This window comes from Tubulanus polymorphus, chromosome 5 (assembly GCF_964204645.1).
Source record: "Tubulanus polymorphus chromosome 5, tnTubPoly1.2, whole genome shotgun sequence".
Classification (NCBI taxonomy): domain Eukaryota; kingdom Metazoa; phylum Nemertea; class Palaeonemertea; order Tubulaniformes; family Tubulanidae; genus Tubulanus; species Tubulanus polymorphus.
In genome coordinates this window covers 4,922,506-4,944,639 of record NC_134029.1, presented here as the reverse complement: position 1 = coordinate 4,944,639, position 22,134 = coordinate 4,922,506, and the positions used below count along the sequence as shown (strand labels likewise).

Below are 22,134 nucleotides of genomic sequence, written 5' to 3'. Positions count from 1 at the left end.
ACATACAGGATTATAGAACTGAGGTATGAGAACCCATGTAGCATTACGGACGCAAGCGATTAGTCCATTTGAATATTGAGACGTGTCGTACTTCACGGCATAAGGCTGACAAGAGTAAAACGCCTGAGATAAATAGGAATTCCCTGCTTGTTTTGTAATATACGTGTGCTCAATCGCCGCGGGTTCGGGACACGTAATGTCTGAAAATGAAAACAGAGACGTATTATATGTTTGGATGGCATAGATCCAGCAAAATGTTGGTTGCGCGTATTATCGCGAGAAAATCAAGTGAATTGGAGCGAGTGAAATATGTCACCTGATTGGAGCTTGCATGTTGTTGGACACACAGTCGAACGAAGATACGAGTTAGAAAAACAAGTTCCCAAAAAACCATGAAATGAACATTTGCAGATCTTGTCTGCTGAAGTTCCCGGCGCGGCGGCTAGAAACAATGAAAAGAAATTAAGAGATGCTTGAAATATATTGAAATGGTCACCGATTTTTATCGATAGAATTAAAGTAAAAATTGTCATCACGAGTAATAAGATTACCTGCACTGCATTTACACGAGGCATTGCACGAAAGTGGACAATTCACAGCCATAATTTCATGATAAATGTCACAATAACCATGACTACTCATGTTATAACAACTCGCAATCGCGTCAACACACGTACCTCAAAGAAATGATCGTTCATTTTAGCGAAATCAATTTTACTATCGTGACCAGTAGATTTGGAAATAGATATATAGAGAGATGTATAATCATTTGCTAAGTTAAGCTCGTTGAAATTAAGTTGAATCAACAGTGACACCTTTTAATTCTAATCATCAAATTGTCATTATGGTTATCTCCATATATGCTGTATATAGATTTCGCTTCATACGTAGGCCACGGCACTGGTTTAAACTGTTCATACCTTCACTTTTACCGATTCCTGCGCTTAGAAAATGAATTGCAGTGATAGAAGAAAATATCACGAGAAATCTTTGAAAATCCACCTTCTCCATCGAAACTGTTGTAAGTATCGAGTTACAATGATAGAAAAAAAAATAAATCAACGAAGTTGCCTTAGTCGCGCTGAAAATCGATCAGCCATCTAAAAGTGAATTCTGTCTTCACGAGAAGTCCTATCAATCTGATGTTTTGACAGTCTGTCACATGCTTTAAACCGCTATGTTGTGCTTTAATTATATCCTATATAAATTTTAACAAATAACTGTGCACAAATTATATACATCGGTCGACTTCAAACTTTTTCAGCAAATAACTTTGTTTCAATCACCACTACGCGACTTACAAAGTAAAACATGTTGCGTATGGAAATTCAACTGACTTAATACAAATACCTGCTTCATTGTATCTCTTGATCGTACAGAAAACGTCAAATGAATAGGAAATATGATATATTTTTAAGAAATCAATGCATATATAAAATGAGCGGTTATTGACTGCGAGTTCATTAAAATTTGGACGAAATGACACGTTGTAGATAGGACTTGTTGAATTCTTTGAATGAATTTGTCTGGAAAGATATATGGAGAAAAAGTTTAACAATGCAATCACAGACACAATCGGTATCCAAAACATGGCGCCTGGAAACTGTAAAAAGGTTTATTGATTTCAGGGGTTTTAGCTCAATACTGAAAAACCAAGAATGCAGGAATCTTTGAGGAGGCGATTCCAGTTGTACTGTAAATTTCTGTTCTCTTCGTCGAAAAAAGCAGCTTGAAAATTACGTACGCAGATATTCTACAAACGAACATGATGCATTTTGATATCCTTTGTTTCCACCCTTAATTCAAGATGCATCTTGAAACGTGAAGTAAATGTATTCCTTGCACGAACCATTGACTCTAAAAAACGATTCTTCGCTTTAGAACACGTTTGCACAAAATGATTGTGCAAAATTCACAAGCCATTTGCAAGAGTTTTCTATAGTAGAGTTATAAGCGTTAAGCTAGAATTCCCACGAGGCAGCCTTATCGATTGTCAACAAACCGTTGCCTTCTAGCAAACCAGAAACCATTCGAAAAAATTGGCGAATACGCAATTCAAAATGATACAATTTATTATAAATCATAAGTGCATATATACAAATAATAGAGTGATTATTCAATGGATATAATATCGAGACTACGTATCCGGCGTTCTAATTCATTTGGCAATAAACCAGATTTCATTGGTACGGTTGAACAGTTTAAACGGAGCATCGTAACCGGCAGTGTAAAAGAACTCTCGGTGGTAAGCTTTCTCGTTACCGATAGCTGCGGCGAGTTTATGCGCTTCCTCGACCCAGGTGCTGAACCGGAGGATATAACCCCCAAATTGGCTGAAAATAGTAAAATGGAAAATGAAAAAGTAAATAGACTGGCGATTTTGAGATAGATGAGGCGAATCCGTGCTAGATTTTCCATATTCTCATATTGGTTTATCTACAGAAAAAAAATATCCAATTGTTACTTTGAAAAACTTTCCGCATTACTCACCGAACGTAGACCAGTGTTTCTGGTAATTCGGATAAGAATACGTCTTTGTTTGTCGGCGCCGAAGCGGGATTCGGTAAGTAGAACGACATGGTAAAGTTGCTTTCACAGGCTGGACCAGCTCCGGGAATGAATCGCGTCGTAACTGGACAAGTCATCGGGATCTTCTGCTCTAGAATTCAAAAGGGCACACGATCATACAAACGAACGCGGAACATTTTTATAACGACCGATGATGAAATTCAAACTTTATGAGCGTGTATGTAATATATGTTGGGGGTTTTGTGACAAAGACACCATCTATCTATCTTAAGGGCATGTTTTATTGGTGACCAACGACCGATAGACAAAATCTTGACCATCATTTGTCTTACAGTCGTTTCGAATATCTATTACTGCGAATATATTAACTCTTCAGCTCACTTGACGACTAACATACGGGGGATTGTTTAATCCTTAGAGCGGATACGTACTTGCAACATTTTCCCCTTGAATATAGTTGAATAATCTCATAAACATCGTCCTCATTGCTGACATGCCGTAGTCGATCCCGACGAGTTGTGTGGAAACCCATTTGCTTTGTTTGTATCTTCTCAGTTCGTAGTCCTGTGAATAAAAAGGGCAAATATTTCTTCGATAAAGGTTTACTTGATTCGGAAGAGGACAATATGAGAAAACTAAGCTCACGTCTGTTTTCTTGACGACATCGTACTCGGGACAGGAGAGACCATTACAGAATTTTGGTGGAGTCCACGACACTTGATGTCTCTCTATTTCGTTCTGATCCATATTGATAACTTTAGCCTCACAGCGCGCGGTTAACAACACGAGCGCAGACACACCTACAAGCAATAGTATCGTTTTCATCATCTGAAATTAGATTCAAAACGAAAAACCTTTACAGTTAATTCAATGAAGAATTAGAGAATCGTGCCCTCTTTCACTGACGATGAAGTGAATATTGCCTTGATCGGCGCTGAATTCAGTCGACGGTAAGTTGTTTTGTAGGAACAACTTACGAGCACTAAACACATTCTTTCGAACAATTTTCGAGAGATCACGAGGATGTGAAACCGAAATTCATAATTTCCAAAAGGTAAACTGTAACTCGATAATAGTAGGGGTTTAACTCCGACCGCTCTAAAGCATAAAAGCATTACCTCGATAGCCACGGAGCAGTATGGTGTATAACATGTACGAGCTGCAAGTCCGTTGTGAATGCCAGAGCGTTGGTCAATAACGCGTGATCGACGGACTCAATACTGATTGATTATACAATCATTCCGTGTCGAAACACGTGAATTGTCGTTTATATAAGCAGTTCTCCTTGAACGAGTGTGACAGCGTACGAACGACAACCCCGTATTCAGATAATACCGTTTCGTCTCGGTTTTTGTGACTGTCTTTGAAAACATATGTTGGTGGTATAGTAGTTCTTTTGTGATGCTACAAATTCTCGCTGTTCGAGGGGTCATTTTATGTGCGCATTTTCAATCTCTTTGAAAGCGAACATATTTTTCTCAGCCTTCTGCGATGTAGAGGACATCGAAAACTTGTTTTCGAAATCTACAATTCAAAGCCGGAGAGCGCCAAAGATATGTGTGAAAATGGTTTGAAATCTATTTCAAAAATTGTTTATATTAGATTCCCGCATTGACAATTTTCAGGCGAACTTTTGAATGAACGTTACCTTCACCTTAATATGTGAACGATTTGAACTAGATAGCACATGTATTCGACCGTTTCGTATCGTTTTCGATAATGAAAGAAAACAAAAATCGTAAAATTTACAACCGGTAGTTTGAAAAGGCATTTCAAAACGCACTGCTGTCAGTATCTTAAGAAATCTCGTTAGAGACGACAATGTAGGCCTAATCATTGTTCGGAGTTATAATGTTGCCGAATATGCTACTTTTTTTTAAATCTCAAAATGCGCCCAGACGTGATACATACATGTTTACACACCAACCTTCAAAGCATTCAAAACTCAAAGCTCTAAAAAGAAAGCATTACGCGCTCAATCAGTCCTTCAGGATGATTATCTATTTATTGGGGTTGGCGATTTGCTATGTAATCCTCCATTACTTTTGTAATAAGGAGGACGATAATGAAGCCGAACTGGTGCGCGCTATGTCTAAAATCATGGAAACAGGTAAATTATATTAGTTTTAATCACAATGTCGTCTTCGATATAAATGTTATTTACGTTCGCAGTATTCAGCATTTTATGGCATCAGCAGCACCCATGGCAATGCTTTCATAGTTATATTTAGTACACAGTGGATTATATCGGGAAATCAAATAAATTTTCACTTATCCAATAAACTGTAATTATCACGATAAAAAATAATCTCCTAAATTTGATTTGTTTCAGGTCGATTTGCGCGAAGATTGTCCTGTCACGAAATAGCATATCTCAATGCGAATGAAATTGGAAACGGGGAAGGCTGGACGATTTTCTCGTTTTCTAGTACGGTTGCCCTGCACGTGAAATCAATGGAAAACGTTGTACGGCAGTTGTATCGGAGGCATCCGATGTTACGAGCAAGGATTTCGAGATTTATAGCAAGAGACGGTACCGTCGTAAAATTCCTTGAAGAAATGGCGGAAGAAAATATCAATTTTCGGCATGAGGCGACCACCGACTACCGCGTATTAGTGGATAGAGAATTACATACACAATTTGATGAGGACGGGCCGCTGTGGAGAATAACGATGTTAGAGTGTGTAGAAATGGCAGGTGATAATCGTAGATATACATTCGTCATGACAGGACTGCATCTGATCTGCGACGGCTTAGGTATAGGAATATTCATCAGAGACTTCGTGGAATGTTTGCAAAATCACCTCGAATGCGGTCCTCAATTTACCACCCCTGACATGGAACGTTTACCCTTGAAACCAGGCAGAGATGAGTACATGGAATCCGATATCAAAGTCACCTTCTGGGATAAAGCTTGGTTCGTGTTTGAAAGATTGCGATCGCTTTTCCATCCACCTGATGATCGCTTAGATCTGACGAGTCGACTAGATTATGCGCCGAAGACGAACAGAGAACAGCTCCTCAGAACTCTAGATATAATACCGATTCACCTCAGTGAGACAGAAACGAGCTCATTTGCCGAAACAGTGAAATCAAACAATTTACGAATGAACGCCCCGATTAGTGCCGTTACGGCTTTGTCATTAATGAAACTTTTGGATGAGGACGCGTCCCAACTACATGATGTGAGAGTCAGTGGTCTCTATAATCTACGGTATCCACGGTTATGTAAAGATGCTAACATGAACGACTTGGGTGATTACATTCAAGGTCTTTGTATGTTGGACGCACGAATTTCAACGGATATTGACGATGCAACGTTTTGGGAAGTGGCGAAAGATTTTCAACGACAGACCGAAGAAGAAGTTGCCGATTTCACGCGGATGTTTAATCATTGTAAAATGCTTAAACTCAATTCTTGCAGATGGGGGAAATCGCTCGTAGCCGATGCTCATGTGTCAAATTGGGGTCGTTTTGACATCCTGAATCGTCTGAATAAGCGCAAAAAATTCCTTTCCGACCTGAAGGTGGAGTTCTTATTCGACTGTTTTGATGCCAGTCCAGCCATAGTCACCCTTATCGCTATGACCATGGACGACAGGCTGTCATTTTCTTTACAATATCAACCTGACATCGTTGACCGTAATTTCGCGTTCAGATACGCTGAGGTGTTCAGAGAGACGCTTCTTCATTTCAGTGATCCCAAAACTTATCGATGAATGCTATACAGTGGCTGCTTGCACAATTCTTTGCTGGAATACGCTAAATAGAAACATATTCTGCAACGTTTTTTTCATCAAGATAAGAAGCTACGAAAATATTCAGTAATGCTTCGAAAAAACAGCTATTTTTCTGTGTATTGTGAACCGAAGTCTACGAACATCATTTTACAAATCTGATTAGAATTCCTGAATGATATTAGTAATACAAATTATATATGCTTATGTTGGCTATGGCTTAACACTTGCATGAATAACGGCTTACCGAAAATATGTCAGTACTTGATATACATGTAATAAATGCATCCATACATCGCAGGATAATGAAACCGGTCAAAAAATCCAAAATGTGATAGATAGGTCTGCTATGTATTGTATTTGCACTTTCAACACATTCGTGGATCTTTGTAATGCCACGATAATATTACTATCATGGCTTTCTGCAGTTTGTTTTGAGCTTATGTTTATTCGCCTATTTTCGGTGACTTATATCAAATTGTTTAAAGCACTAAAATATAGTATGTGATTAATGCAAGTACCAGCTTGTTTCAATGCATAATTTCAAACGCACCTAATGAAACTCGCAGCCAAAGAGAGGTGAACAGTGATAGAGTGTATTCTAACCATCAGGATGATTATCTATTTGTGTACGATGTTATTTTTGGTGATTTGCTGGGTGCTCTATAATAACCAGGAAAGTAATGAACGTGAGCTGGTGCGCGCTATATCTGAAATCACGAAAACGGGTAATTATAGTAACAATAATATTTTTCTAAAAGAAAAAATCCATGACTAAACAGCGTCCCATGTGAATTTTTAGTTAAACTAATATATGAAATTATCGCCTCGTAGTGTCCATAGCATTCTGATCTTTTATCTCATTTTTCTAAGTACATTTCGCATTCGTTTTTATCTAAATTCATCCAGTTTTGTTTTTGATTTATTTTAGGTCGCTTTGCGCGAAGGTTTTCCTGTCACGAGATAGTCAATATCGTTGAAAATGAAATTGGAAACGGCGAATGCTGGGCAATTTTCTCGTTTTCTAGTACGGTATCCATGCGTGTGAAATCAGTTGAAAACGTTGTACGGCAATTGTATCGAAGGCATCCGATGTTACGAGCCAAGATTTCGAAATTTGTAACTAGCGACGGCACCGTCGTAAAATTTCTTGAAGAAATGGCGGAAGAAAATATCAATTTCCGGCATGAGGCGACCACCGACTACCGCGTATTAGTGGATAGAGAATTACATACACAATTTGATGAGGACGGGCCGCTGTGGAGAATAACGATGTTAGAGTGTGTAGAAATGGCAGGTGATAATCGTAGATATACATTCGTCATGACAGGACTGCATCTGATCTTCGACGGCTTAAGTATAGGAATATTCATCAGAGACTTCGTGGAATGTTTGCAAAATCACCTGGAATGTGGTCCCCAATTTACCGCCCCTGACATGGAACGTTTACCCTTGAAACCAGGCAGAGACGAGTACATGGAATCCGATATCAATGTCACCTTCTGGGATAAAGCTTGGTTCATGTTTGAAAAACTACATTTGTTGTTCCAGCCACCGATGACTACTACTGATAATTTAGATCTGTCCAGTCGACTAGATTATGCACCGAAGAAAATGCAGCCGAATAGAACTCTGGATATATTACCAATTCACTTCAGTGAGTCGGAAACTAGAAAATTTGTCGAAACAGCGAAATCAAAGCACTTACGATTAAACGCCGCGATCAATGCCGTTACGGCTTTGTCACTAACGAAATTGTTGGAAAAGGATCCGTTGCAGCTACGCGACGTAAAAATCAGCGGGCAGTACAATCTAAGATATCCACGGTTATGTAAGGATGCTACTATGAACGACTTGGGTGATTATTCCCATGGTATATATATACTGAACGCACGAATCACGGCTGATATGGACGATGAAACATTTTGGAAAGTGGCGAAAGATTTTCAACGACAGACCGAAGATGAGGTTGGTGATTTAACGCGGATGTTCAGACGCTGTAAATTCACGAAGCTCAATTCTTGCAGAATGAAGCAATCATACATCACCGATGTCCACGTCTCGAACTGGGGTAATTTCTGCATCCTGAATCGCCTGAAACAGCGCAAACCATTTCTTTCCAACTTGGAGGTGGAGTTTTTATACGATTGTTTTGATGCTAATCCATCCATTTTCATCCTCGTTGCTTTGACCATTGACGCCAGGCTGTCTTTTCTATTACAATATCAAACTGACGTAGTAGATCGTGACTTTGCGTCCAGATACGCAGGAATGTTAAGAGAGACTCTACTTAACTTGAGTGATGACAAAACTTGATACATTGGAAATAAAGAATATATAGTGTACATTATTTCTTTTCGATAAAATTCTCGCAGTTTATAAGGGGATCATTTAATGTGTGCATTTTCAATCTCTCAGAAAGCAAACATATTTTTCTCAACCTTCTGCGATGTAGAGGACATCGAAAACCTGTTGACCTAAGATGTGTGTCAAAATGGTATGAAATCTATTTTAAAAATCGTTTGTGTTAGATTCCCACATTCACAATTTTTAGGTGAGCTTTTGTATGTGAACTATCGGAACTAGATAGCACTTGTATTCGACAGTGTATCGATTTCAATATGAAATAAAACATACTGTTTTTTTCTAAGCATTCAAAACTCACAGTTCTAAAAAGAAAGCACTACGCGCTCAATCAGTACTTCAGGATGATTATCTCTCTGTGTACATTATTGGGGTTAGCGATTTGCTGGGTAATCCTTAATTACTTTTGTAAAAAGAAGGACGACAATGAAGCCGAACTGGAGCGCGCTATGTCTAAAATCATGGAAACAGGTAATTCATACTAGTTTTCTAAATCACGATGTCGTCTTCGATACAATATTTATGTTAGCAGTATTCTATGGCACCAGCAGCACCCATGACATTTTATGCGTTCATATAGTTATATCTGGTGCACAATACACAATGGATTATATCAGATGAAATTGAATTAACTTTCACTTATCCAATAAACTGTAATTAACATGATAGGAAATTATCAAATTGTCTATATCCTAAATGTGATTTGTTTTAGGTCGTTATGCGCGAAGTTTGTCCTGTCACGAAATAGCATATCTCAATGCGAATGAAATTGGAAACGGAGAATGCTGGACGATTTTCTCTTTTTCTAGTACGGTAGCCCTGCACGTGAAATCGGTGGAAAATGTTGTATGGCAATTGTATCGAAGGCATCCGATGTTACGAGCCAAGATTTCGAAATTTGTAGCAAGCGACGGCACCGTCGTAAAATTCCTTGAAGAAATGGCGGAAGAAAATATCAATTTTCGTCAACAGGCAACCACCGACTACCGCGCATTAGTAGATAGAGAATTACATACACAATTTGATGAGGACGGGCCGTTGTGGAGAATAACGATGTTAGAGTGTGTAGAAATGGCAGGTGATAATCGTAGATATACATTCGTCATGACAGGACTGCATTTGATCTGCGACGGCTTGGGTATAGGAATATTCATCAGAGATTTCATGCAATGTTTGCAAAATCACCTCGAATGTAGTCCTCAATTTACCGCCTCTGACATGGAACGTTTACCCTTGAAACCAGGCAGAGATGAGTACATGGAATCCGATATCAATGTCACCTTCTGGGATAAAACTTGTTTCGTGTTTGAAAGATTGCGTTCGTTTTTCCAGCCACCCGATGATTGCTTAGATCTGACGAGTCGACTAGATTATGCACCGAAGACGAACAGAGAACAGCTCCTCAGAACTCTAGATATAATACCGATTCACCTCAGTGAGACAGAAACGAGCTCATTTGCCGAAACAGTGAAATCAAAGAATTTACGAATGAACGCCCCGATTAATGCCGTAACAGCTTTGTCATTATTGAAACTTTTGGAAAAGGATGCGTCCCAACTACATGATGTGAGAGTCAGTGGTCTCTATAATCTAAGGTATCCACGGTTATGTAAAGATGTTACCATGAATGACTTGGGCGATTACATTCAAGGTCTTTGTATGTTGGACGCACGAATTTCAGCGGATATTGACGATGAAACATTTTGGGAAGTGGCGAAAGATTTTCAACGACAGACCGAAGAAGAAGTTGCCGATTTCACGCGGCTGTTTAATCATTGTAAAATGCTTAAACTCAATTCTTGCAGATGGGGGAAATCGCTCGTAGCCGATGCTCATGTGTCAAATTGGGGTCGTTTTAGCATACTTAATCGTCTGAATAAGTGCGAACAAATCCTTTCCGACCTGAAGGTGGAGTTCTTATACGACTGTTTTGATGCCAGTCCAGCCATATTCATCCTTGTCGCTGTGACCATTGACGACAGGCTGTCATTTTCTTTACAATATCAACCTGATATCGTTGACCGTAATTTCGCGTTCAGATACGCTCAGGTGTTCAGAGAGACTCTACTTCACTTCAGCAATCTCAAAACCTATTGATAAATGCTATATACAGGTGGCTGCTCGCATTGTCTTTGCTGAAATACGCTTAATATAAACATGTTCTGCAACACTTTTTTCACCAAGTTAAGAAGCTACGATGATATTCGGTAATGCTTCGAAAAAACAATTTTTTTTGACGCCTTATAAAACGTTACCATTATGAAACCTAAACAATGTTAACCATTCAGCGTCATTTAACAAACGACAACCGTAAATCGATGTGCAAAACGTCACAGGTTTTAGTGTACACATACAAGCTATTTGGCAAAATATTATTGATAAAAATGTAGAATGGCTCCCTGGGATTATATAATGACCTCTATTTGAACGTCGAAAAGTTATATTGCATTGAATATCATGATAAGACGTATTGCGGCAGGCATAAATAGAAATGATTAGATTATAGAATTATAATAGATTATTCGGTTAAGTGGCGGATGTATACACGATTTGGAAGTCTGATATAAAAGTCAGACCCTGACATGGGGATGCTAGTGGAATGACGAAGCTATCTACGATCTGAGTAGGGCCGGCGTGAATTTCATCGGCGGCTACAAGCGGTCTATATAAAAACGTGTAAACAAATAATTTCAATATTCAAATGTTTTAGAAAATATGTTCGATATTAGGGGTATGCAGGTTTCATGAGATTAGCAATTTATAATAGCATAGCTGTCATATACGGCTCCGCGTCCACTGATGGCATGTGTATAAGGTGACAATTCAATTCAATACTTTATTGATCCTTATTACATTGAAATTCCGGGATGAAATTCCCAAATTCAATAAAGTTACAAATTTTAGAATAAGAAAATACAAAATACAAGACACATGGGTAATTCATACAGAATAACATGAATAATTTATTTAAATGACGATGTCTACTTCAACCCAGACTCAAGTCTAAAATACCGAGTGACAGCCAAACCGGGGCCCGGGACCGGGCCGCTGGCTACACGATATGCTCGAAGTCATGATGAAGCAGACATCAGAAGAGCTCTTTCTTCAACCATGGAGGCAATGAAGTTGCAGACCAGCTTAGAGCTAAAGTGAATCGAAGTCGGTGACAAGTTGACAATTTTTTTTCTAAATTAGACCAGTCGAAGACTGTATCATCTACCCAATCGCCAAATCTCGTAATTCCCCAAATTTCTTAAAACTTCGATTTCAAATTTGCAATTCCACATTAGCTTATCCCAGAAATTCTACATTTTTTCGCAGGCGTCAAATAATTTATTAAAGTTAATTTTCTTGTTTCTGTATGTGAATCGAAGTCTACGAATATCATTTTACAAATCTGATTATAATTCCTGAATATCATAAGTAATACAAATCATATATGGTTAAGTTAATGTTCACACAATAATGGCTTAATGTCTTAATACTTGCACGAATAATGACAAATTACACGGAATATGCCATACTGGATTTACATCTAATAAATGTATTCATAAATCGCAGGATGATGAAACGGGTTCAAAAAGTTTAAAATGTGATATATAGGTCAGCTATATATGTATATATAAATGTATATATTTCTAAAGCATTAAAATATATTATGTGATTAATGTAAATACCAGCTTGTTTCAACGCATTATTTCAAACGTGCCTAATCAAACCGGCAGCCACAGAGAGGTGAACGGTGATAGAGTGTATTCAAACCATCGGGATGATCATCTATTTGTGTATGCTGTTATGTTTGGCTGTGTGCTCTATAATAACCCGGGTAATGAGCGTTAGCTGATGCGCGCTGTATCTGAAATCCCGAAAACGGGTAATAATAATATGTAGTAACTGCTCCATATATTATTTTTTGAAGAAAAAGTCCATGATTCAGCAGCGTCCAGATAGCACATGTATTCGACCGTGTATCGTTTTCAATATGAAATAAAACATAACTCGTAAAACCGTTAGTTAAAAAAGGAATTTCAAAACCACTGCTGTCAATATCTATCTATTATCTAGAAATGAAGTACTGATTGAGCACGTAGGGCGCATTTGAGATAGCTAGAAAGAGTGAAACAGTAATATATAATAAATCTATGATATTTATCATTATTGAAACAGTAATATATAATAAATCTATCAGATGAATAAATATATACATACAAAATAAAATTTAGAAATATTATATAATCTAAACTATTTAGATATCTATGTATTAGACGTACGAGTAAGAGAGTAAGAATTCTTCCAAGAAAGTAAGAAAGTAAGAATTCTTGGATTCTTACTCGTACGTCTAGTACATAGATATATAAATAGTTTAGATTATATAAATTTTGATGAACAGGCTACACGTGAGCTTGAAGAGGAGAGGTTCCTAAACTTTGGAATTAAATTAGTCAGACAATAGAATAAAGTAAAAGTTTGAATATATTCAAATCGAGGATGAAACGCCATTATTTACTAATTAATTTATAATCCTCTTTAGGGAATCCAGTTCAAGCTGCCATATTCATGTAGCATATTGTGTGTGTTGTATTTCCAAATACCTGTATTTATCGCAGTTATATTTTCAACTTGGTTCTTTATTAACCAGCTACTCATTTTATTCTAACATTGTCTTTTTTCGTTAGTAAGTAAGTCATGCCTCTGAAACTCCTCAGTCTTATTTTACAACATACAAGTTATTGTAATTTATTTCTAAAATAAATGATTGATAATTAATATGGGCCCACATGGAAAAGGTAGGGCTAAGCCTGTCCTGAATCGCAGCCACCTCTCAGTTTTCCGGACCGGCGCGACTCAGTGAATCGAGCCGGCGAGACTCAACGTCCCGAGTCCAATGTCCACGATTTAGCCATTGTAATTCCATGTTGTGTGATTTAGTGTTACGGGATTCCGGGGATTCCCGAAGAATGTAAACAAGCACAAATCTCCAGATTTTCACAAAATAAATCGACTTTTACTCAGATTCTAATAGTTCTACGTGTGGAATAAACATTAAGGTATCACTTAATTTTTAAGGTTTTAAATTCTTTTGTTAGGAACTTGTGGAAAATTGGATATTGTTGTTTTACAAGCAAAAAAGAAAGAGAAAAGGGATAAACAGCTGATAAAAATGTCATTCTGCCTAAAAAATCAACGAACGAAGACAAAGTGGCAATTCTAATTTTATTGTCTAAAAACTGAACTTGTGAAAGACGGATAGTATTCGGAAGAAGAACTTGTTAGACATTTTGAAACACAAAAACCTAATTGACGAGGCAACGTCATATACACGATACCACCGCACTACACAGTTAATACAGTGTCTGGAAACAGAAGTAGTAGAGGAGGCACATTTATTGAAATTTTAAAAGAGTTACTGAGAATGAAATATTACATTTCAGATTATTCAAGATGATGGAGTTAAATTTATCCCGTGTAGATTATCTTCAGGTAAATATAACTGATCTATCCGTTGAATTTTCTTCACTTCATATAAAAGAGTTGATACCTTCCTTGAATATCATCAACTGAATGTGCTTATTTGCAATTTGTCTTAATACCAGAACGATGGTACCGGTTGTTTTGGAACAAAGCTAGATACCAGACTAACTATAGAATATTTTCATTCATCCTGGGCCTCATGTTCTTGTTTTTTTCAAGGTCGGCGTGACATCTCCCCGGACTATGAAAATTCTGCCGAATAAAGTGGGAAAAGACCCTCAAAAGGTCAGTCAGCTATATTTTATCTACACCTATTTCATATCATCTTGTCTTCATATCATCATGTTTGAATAGTGGTTCATTTTCCCATTTATGAAAGCTTTCCACCAAAGATTCGGTCGCTATTTACTGTTTGAGGCACTTAAATTATTTTCTTGCAGATTGCTGTTGCCGATAATAATGGTGTGTTACAAGTATTCGGCATGAAAAAACGTGAACCAATCGTAAGAATACATTTTTTACTGTTTATATCGCTGTGGTCATTTAACGAAATGTTCTCGTTCTTTCATTTGCCAAAAGAAAAAAAGCTGAGATGATATCGACTTCGCGGTGTTGTCTTTCATTTTGTATTTTAGCATCTATTCAAAACGTTACCGTCGCACAAGATCAACTGTTTGGAATTAGGTGGACCGGTCGGTCAGGTTAAAGAGAAGTTGTTCGTCGCGTCTGGCGCCGATATTAAAGGTTTCACGCGGAAAGGGAAACAATTTCTCGAACTGCCGACGAACCTCGCCGAGAGTATCCAGTCCATGTGAGTGCCTACTTGTAATTCGAGATTGCGTTTGTTGCAAGAAGGTCTTAAATTGGCTTGAAATGCAGGATTTGACTGAAGAGTCCAGTTTCATGAAAACACTTGGACCCAGTTCCACAGTTCTGAGTTAAGATTAAACTCTAAATGAGTTAACTCATTGAAAATGAACTTAAACTCAGAGTTAACTCATGACTCTGGAACTGGGTCCTGAGCTCTAAGCGCTTAAGTTGTTGTCCTCTTTGCAACATGATTGAAGTAACTAAATTTACAGATTATTGTTAACCAATATCGACTGAAGCAAAAATTCGAGTTAGATATTTTAGCGTGAAATGTTGGATTTTGCTTGCAGGCATGTTCAAGGCGTAGACCTACTGTTTACGGGTACATACACGTGCAATCATTACCAAGATCTGAAGGATAAAAATCATTTCTTGTCCGGTGATAAAATCAACGATGTCATATGTTTGCCGCTGGAAAAAATTTCACATCTCACTCCGGTGATTGCCTGTCAAGATCGCTTGCTGAGGATTCTGGACGTATGTACCTCTTTCAGAAAGGACCTCAATCGAAATAATCGGCAATATATCCTTTCAGAAGAATCATTGTTTGTATATCCTTTGAGATCGAACTAAACTACAGTCAAATTGTAAAAACTAGCATTTACCAATGTTCAAATTTTTTCAATTTGATACTTTTATCATGTGTAATTATGAGATTGCAAAAAGTTGCAAAAATATACAAACTTCAAGTGATCAACATTCACATATTTTTCCTGATTAGGAATCTGAATTGTTGTATGAAGTCGAGGTAGCCGGCCCCCCTCAGACATTGTGTTTATACGGTAATGACGGAGGCGATGATGGTACAGATGTACTCTACGGAACTTCAGACGGAAAAATTGGACTTGTTTCAATCAACAGGTATCGATTCATTAATCCATCAATTCTAGTCCAAATTATGCATGAAATGAACGATCTTCAAATAAACGCTGCGATGATATGATAATGAACTATTTGAAATGGAGCCTGGATATACCTCATCTGACTGGTATTAAATTCTTGCGCAGTTCTACAATTTTTCGTTTTATCGTAGTTCATTAATTTCACTTTTGTTAGGGAGACACCGGAACATCGATGGGAATTACCAAATGAGAAACGCAATGGAGGTATGTATGAAAATGTAGTTTTTTAAAGAAACTATGGCCGTTATCGATGCCCTGGGAGGTCGCTGCCCTCTGGAAAACTTAGGGAATCCGCAAATATCATAGAATTTGACAAATTTTGTGAAAATCCTGGAAAACTCAGAGAATTTGGATTTACCACGCATTTCTTATATCAATACATGATGCATGAAAAATGAATTAATTCTAGAATTTTAAACCAAGATATTTCTCCATTCACCTGCTGATTTTCGTGTTTTGGGCCTATGATATGGTTTACGCAGGGAAATTTTAAATGGGGAAAATGGCCTCACTGTACATGCTCAACTATGAAAATGAGAGTTATATATATATATGAAAGACTATATCTGTTTAAGGTGTTCTGTGTCTTGATAACTTTGATATAACGGCTGATGGTGTCAAGGATCTGATAGTCGGAAGAGACGACGGTTTAGTCGAGGTTTACGGATACGATGAAGGAGATGATCCCGTTTTACGTTACAGTCACGTAAGTTTAAAACCTTTATTTTCACTGCGTATAACTGGTATCACGATATAGAACAATATGGCACCGAACTTCAGGCAGCACGGGCAGGGTTAATCTCTCTCCCAGCTGGATGTTGTATGATAGACTTAACCCTCGGTGGCTACACTGTATGATTCTGTATACAGTAGACTTCGCTCAAGTCAGACCTTTTTGGATTGTGAAAATTCGTCCGACTTGATTCGTCTCGGAAGATGGGATTGAGATGAATCTTTAACCAGTCGGACGGATAATTGAACGTTGAAACATCATCGATTGTAGGAGGATTATCCATCAACTCTGATTTATCGGATATTCCACTCAAAATATCGGGTAATACGAGGGAAAATGTGCTTACTTTTCATCGATTACTTTTCATGTCACATTATTGTTATTGTATTGTAGGTTTGCAGCGAAAGCGTCACCTCGGTTCAAGGAGGAATTGTTGCCTCGGCTGGCTACGATGAAATAATCTGTTCCACATATGCCGGTAAGTGAGGAATCATACCACATGAAGTCTTTAAAAACCTAAGGCATTATCATCTACTATTTCTTTTGTTTCTTGATAAACTTCCAGCACTATTTCAGTTCTACATCCGAGTTCTACATCTGGGTCTCAGTTCTGCACTTGTGAGTTAGAAGTCCACGCTAGAATATGAAATAATTGTGAATTGATAGTTTTCAGTTAAATCTCACAACTGTGGAACCGGTTCTCGTACTTGAGTGATCATGATTTAACTTTGCCTTAATTTCTTTTCGATGTTAAGTTATGATTCTATTTTTCCCTCCTCCATCTGTCATTTATTTTTGGAAACGCCAATATAGGCTGGTTGTACGGTCTTACTACCGATGTTAGGAGCCAGCGTATGAACTATGTCGGTCAATTCCCCGTCATCAGCAATGAAGCAAAAGCCAAAATATTGAATATGAGGTACAGTGAACGCTGAGTGTAGTTCAACGAGTCACTGTATTGTCTTTATCTTAGTGTACACTGAACACAAGAGTTGAACATGAAAAAGTTTTTGATTGTAAGAACTTATTTGATATGGAAAAACATACATCATTTTCAACTGGTTTACTAGTATATTAGACCCAGTTCCATAATTCTGCATGTTGATTCATTTTAAAGAGAGTAAAGCTTGATTATTGCAGATAATTTAATTCGAGTTTGATCCGATCAGGACTTGATATTTAGTCTATTTGTAGGATATCAATCCGGATATCTGCGCAGTCTGGATTCATTTCATTGCTCCCAAGAAATTCAGATTAGCGGGATTAATAGTCTTCGAAATGAATCAATTTTGTCTTAGAGTGTCGATCTAACTGCTAATGTGGAACTGGGTCATTGTTTCTTTGTTGTGATCCATGCATGTAAAACTGAATTCCAGCTAATAGGACAGTAAGTATCTATAAGTATCATACGTAGTCATCCATCACACTGTTCACTTTGTACCATCGTCTGTTGTTGAAGGTTGGATAATGGGTCTGACGACTGAGCACCTGGAAAAGGAGATGGGCTCTGGTTCCGAGGTCATTATTGATGCGGAAACTCAAGCCAAAATGATCAACATCAAGTAAGAATTGGTTCATAGATTTCCAAAATATTCGATACTCGGAAAAAATACTCCAATAATTTTGGAAATATTCATCTCTTCCTAGATTAGATGTAATGTTGTTATGTGTGTAAAGGAGTGATCTTGTTGCATTTGTATTTGTGTACCTGATGTCTGTAGCTGTTAAACATGTTTTGATCAGTCTTATTGATTAATTTGTTGTTTCGGTAATTCAAGAAATTGTATGCTTTTGAAATTTGAAGATTCATTTGAAGATTTTTGTAGATTCATTTAACAAATTCATTTAATTACATTTGTATATTGGAGTTACTCCAGTTTGAAAACGGATATTTAACTGGTTCGGTTCGAAATGGGTTCTACTTCTTTCAAATTCGGATTAAACAGTTTCTCTACCCTCGGGGTTTATTCTCGACAGACAAGAATTAGAAGAACTGCAGGGTCGCGTAGTGAAAGAGCGAGAGAAATATCAGCACACGGCTCAGAATAAAAATGCCATTTCAGCCGTGCCGCATTTTAGCATCAACGATAAATTTGTACTCAATCGAGAAGATGCCAGTTATACGCTTAGTCTAGAGGTTCAGATGGCTATCGATAATGTTCTACTTCAGGTATAGTAGTACATTAGTAACAATTCATAGTCAATGATTCAGTAAATTGAACAACCAAATTCGTCAGTGAACAGTTTTCATTGATCTCTTATAGAGCGATGTTCCTATTGACCTGTTGGATGTTGATAAGAATTCAGCTGTAGTTAGTTATAGTAGTTGTGATCCAGATGTAAGTAGGTTTGGTTCCATTATGAGAAAGATGATATCTTATGTTTATGCTGATTTGCTGTTTTATGTGACCATTTTATTGTTGAGCATTGAAAAATTACTAGATCCTTGAAAAGAGATAATTGTCTGGAGTCTGAAATGTCATTTTGATTTTGATTTTAATTTTTTATAAATGAGTCTTTAGAATTTGTATATTGGTTTGAGTGTGGTTATTCTACTATCAAGATTCTTACAAAGTTACTACATGTATCTGCATTGCCGGCAATTGCTCCTGAATACCTTATTAATTTCTTGAGTGTCATTATTTTTTCAGCAAGGCAATTTCCTTTTGGCCACTTACCGGTGTCAAGCGAACACGACTCGTTTAGAATTGAAAATACGATCGATCGAAGGGCAATACGGAACGTTACAGGCTTATGTTACTCCGCGACTGCAGCCAAAAATCTGTCAAGTGAAACAATATCTCATTAAACCTCTATCATTACACGAACGATCGCATTTATTTGAAGAGGACAGGTAATGAAGATCATCACACACATACTTTAGATAGATGCCCTGGGGCCAGTTGCATAGTCATGGCTAAGACTTAAGACCAGTTTAAGAACAACTCAGTTCTATAGCTAGTCTTACAACTTAAGACCAGTCTTAAGATTTAAGACCACTTTTGGACTTAAGTCATGACTGTGCAACTGGCAACTGGCCCCTGGGCAGTAACACAGCCATGATTAGGACCACTCTAGATCTTTTTGCTTCAATAGCCAATCTAGCAACGGAAGAATATTCTTATGATTTATAACCACTTTTGGAGTTAGGTCGTGACTGCGACTTGGCCGCTGTTTGATAATTTTATTGTACACCATGTTTCTATTTATAGGCCACACAACGCTCTAAAACTAACTGGTCAGTTCAGTTTAGCTGAAATGCACTCGTGGGTGTCGTTTTGTTTACCGGATTTACCGGAAAGAACGCCGGCTGAAGATATTGTTACGTTTACATTCGTCTCGACGTTTCTGAATACTCAACTTCAGTGTATTTATCAGTGAGTCTGTTAAACATTTGCATATCATTCAAAATGCATATTGCACTTCAACTGTTCACTTACATTCTTCAAAACATGGTGATATTGATTAGATTGCTCCGGTACTCCTCGACACCATACGAAGCAATCAGAAAACAAGGTAGATTTTACGTGTATTTTCTTTTACAGAAAAGGAGAAGCTATATTCAAATCGGATAATATTTCTACTATTTCCATCCTAAAAGACGTGCTCTCAAAAGAAGCGACGAAGAAAAAGATACGTCTAGATATAACATACGGTAGGGTATTACAGCAGACGGCGTATCTATTAGATAAACAATCATTTGAAATTCCATTTTCGTTCGCTTAGATATCAACGAGGATTCTATTGCGCATACTATAAGATTGTTACATCCCCGACTTGAATATCAGCTGCTCCTGGCGAAGAAAGTTCAGCTTATTGATGCACTTAAGGTAGGCTAAATGAAAGAAAGGAAAGTTGCATGTTCACTGCTGTTGCTTCTATAAATGTACTGTATGTTTGAATGAATAGTAATATTTAATATACGATCATTCATTTATTACGTAAACATAAAATTTGAATTTTTCAACCCCCCTCCACTCTGTACGCAAAATCGAGCATTTTTCATATACATTAAGCATTACAGTAGGCAATTGCATTGACCCCTCCCCCTCCCCTAATGCGTACGTAATAAATGAATGACCCCTAATGATAACTTTATTTTCCCTCGAATTACAACACGATAAGAAAAAACAAAAGAATAGTTTTTCGTGGTCCATTTATGCTCTATAGGAAGTACAGGTGCATGAAAACGATATCGGAAGTTTAGCTCCTGAATATCGTCAGATCTTGGAGAACGCCGATCATCTTCAAGAAGAATACAAGAGACAACCTTGTCATCTGGAACGTCTTTACGGTATCCTTTATCACCAACCATCGAATTCAGAGAATGAACTTTTTTGTTAAATTTTTCTTTTGACACTTGTTGCAATCGTTTTTGTATTCCTTGACATCCGATTATAAACAGGTATGATCACCGATTTGTTCATCGACAAATTCAAGTTCAAAGGACAAAACGTGAAGACGAAAGTTCCGATTTTATTGGAAGTGCTCGACAACTACAATGTGGATACATTAATAGAATTTTTTAATTCACAATAGATTTACTTACCCTAGTTGTGAATTACGAATGTGCCTCGTAAAATGCGCTGCTACTTTACTGACTGACTGTCAGATGCGGATTTAGGGTGCCTCACATTCCTCACGCGAACAATGAAAAATTATGCAGTACCCTCCTTAAAAACGGCGGTTAAAAAAAACAAAACGGCGATTAAGGCCCACTGAGCATTACAGTACAGTACAATGTTGAAAGGTAGTCACGATTAGGCACCGGATCCGCCCCTGTACTGAGTGAAGTTACTGTGTTTATATCCGTCCTATTTTTTTACTGTAAGACATCACAATATCGTTTTCACCAAGCCAATGTCCATCGAAAATACACGCGTTTGTTTGTTGTCTGTGTGATTTTGTCTTGTATTCCACGCGATTGATGTTTTGATATTTATATCGTAAACTGTATTGACTACACGTCCATGATTTAACATGTATCATGACCACGGAATCATATCAATGTGATATTGTTAAAATAAATATAAAAATTGATATACTAGATGTCTTCAAATTTTTTCTTAGTGGCTCGTGAAGGGTATTTCACTCACAACCAAGAGGTAGTGGGTTCGTACTACGAACTACGAAAACCTATGTAACTCGGAAATCATGTCCGTGTCCCCCGCCCGCTGACTTGATAACAAAAGACCAGCCGTAATATTCATAGTTTATTGGATCCATTTGACACGGGGAAGTTTGTTGCAGAAACAGCCATCATGATCCATATATAGCATCTCATGATATCCAACTTTCAAACACTCTTACATCACGCCACAGGCTAGTCTGAATACCAGTCGTTGTTACCGGTTCCCTACAACCGGTTGTTAGTGGAACGACGGCTAGGTACTCGACTAGCCACAGGCACATTCACATTTAAACAAAGTTTATACAGTTGTGTCTAAATGAAACGTGCTCAATGTATCATATATACATGTATTTAGATATAGAACTTTTGAGATTAGATTCAAAGTTTTCGTCTTG

The 22,134-nt window shown here is 37.6% G+C and overlaps 3 protein-coding genes across 4 annotated transcripts; 2 read left to right on the top strand and 1 right to left on the bottom strand.

Moving 5' to 3' along the window:
- Positions 1-2,092: 2,092 nt before the first annotated feature.
- On the bottom strand, positions 2,093-3,864 carry LOC141905833 (heme-binding protein 2-like). The gene is made up of 5 exons (XM_074794891.1): positions 3,648-3,864; positions 3,175-3,357; positions 2,961-3,093; positions 2,491-2,659; positions 2,093-2,333 (listed from the first exon to the last, which is right to left on the bottom strand). The coding sequence occupies exons 2-5, from the start codon at positions 3,355-3,357 to the stop codon at positions 2,159-2,161; spliced, it is 660 nt and encodes a 219-aa protein (XP_074650992.1). The 5' UTR covers positions 3,648-3,864; the 3' UTR covers positions 2,093-2,158.
- Positions 3,865-4,492: 628 nt separating this feature from the next.
- LOC141906020 (uncharacterized) lies at positions 4,493-6,676 on the top strand. The gene is made up of 2 exons (XM_074795165.1): positions 4,493-4,639; positions 4,862-6,676. The coding sequence occupies exons 1-2, from the start codon at positions 4,522-4,524 to the stop codon at positions 6,247-6,249; spliced, it is 1,506 nt and encodes a 501-aa protein (XP_074651266.1). The 5' UTR covers positions 4,493-4,521; the 3' UTR covers positions 6,250-6,676.
- A 6,891-nt stretch (positions 6,677-13,567) lies between these two features.
- LOC141904989 (BBSome complex member BBS7-like) lies at positions 13,568-21,652 on the top strand. Of its 2 annotated transcripts, none has more exons than XR_012619234.1 (19): positions 13,568-13,679; positions 14,064-14,112; positions 14,323-14,388; positions 14,544-14,606; positions 14,739-14,914; positions 15,264-15,450; positions 15,695-15,834; positions 16,030-16,079; positions 16,451-16,581; positions 17,002-17,086; positions 18,068-18,170; positions 18,586-18,778; positions 18,873-18,947; positions 19,260-19,462; positions 19,821-19,985; positions 20,154-20,263; positions 20,335-20,438; positions 20,734-20,902; positions 21,014-21,037. XR_012619234.1 is itself a non-coding variant. In XM_074793665.1 (19 exons), exons 2-19 carry the CDS (start codon positions 14,074-14,076, stop codon positions 21,145-21,147), a joined length of 2,148 nt encoding a protein of 715 aa, XP_074649766.1. In that variant the 5' UTR covers positions 13,568-13,679; positions 14,064-14,073; the 3' UTR covers positions 21,148-21,652. The 2 variants fall into 2 exon arrangements, 1 of the variants encoding a protein (XP_074649766.1); XM_074793665.1 differs by having other exon boundaries at positions 20,779-20,902; positions 21,014-21,652.
- Positions 21,653-22,134: the final 482 nt, after the last annotated feature.

Excerpts from the sequence above, each read along its gene's own strand:
- LOC141906020 (XM_074795165.1), top strand. The coding sequence starts at position 4,522 with ATGATTATCTATTTATTGGGGTTGGCGATTTGCTATGTAATCCTCCAT. Across the intron at positions 4,640-4,861 it reads GTCTAAAATCATGGAAACAG|GTCGATTTGCGCGAAGATTG; the intron begins GTAAATTATATT and ends GATTTGTTTCAG.
- LOC141904989 (XM_074793665.1), top strand. The coding sequence starts at position 14,074 with ATGATGGAGTTAAATTTATCCCGTGTAGATTATCTTCAG. Across the intron at positions 17,087-18,067 it reads AATCTGTTCCACATATGCCG|GTTGGATAATGGGTCTGACG; the intron begins GTAAGTGAGGAA and ends CTGTTGTTGAAG. Across the intron at positions 20,439-20,778 it reads AGCTTATTGATGCACTTAAG|GAAGTACAGGTGCATGAAAA; the intron begins GTAGGCTAAATG and ends TATGCTCTATAG.
- LOC141905833 (XM_074794891.1), bottom strand. The coding sequence starts at position 3,357 with ATGATGAAAACGATACTATTGCTTGTAGGTGTGTCTGCGCTCGTGTTG. Across the intron at positions 2,660-2,960 it reads TCAAGGGGAAAATGTTGCAA|AGCAGAAGATCCCGATGACT; the intron begins GTACGTATCCGC and ends TTTGAATTCTAG. Across the intron at positions 2,334-2,490 it reads GAAACACTGGTCTACGTTCG|CCAATTTGGGGGTTATATCC; the intron begins GTGAGTAATGCG and ends TACTATTTTCAG.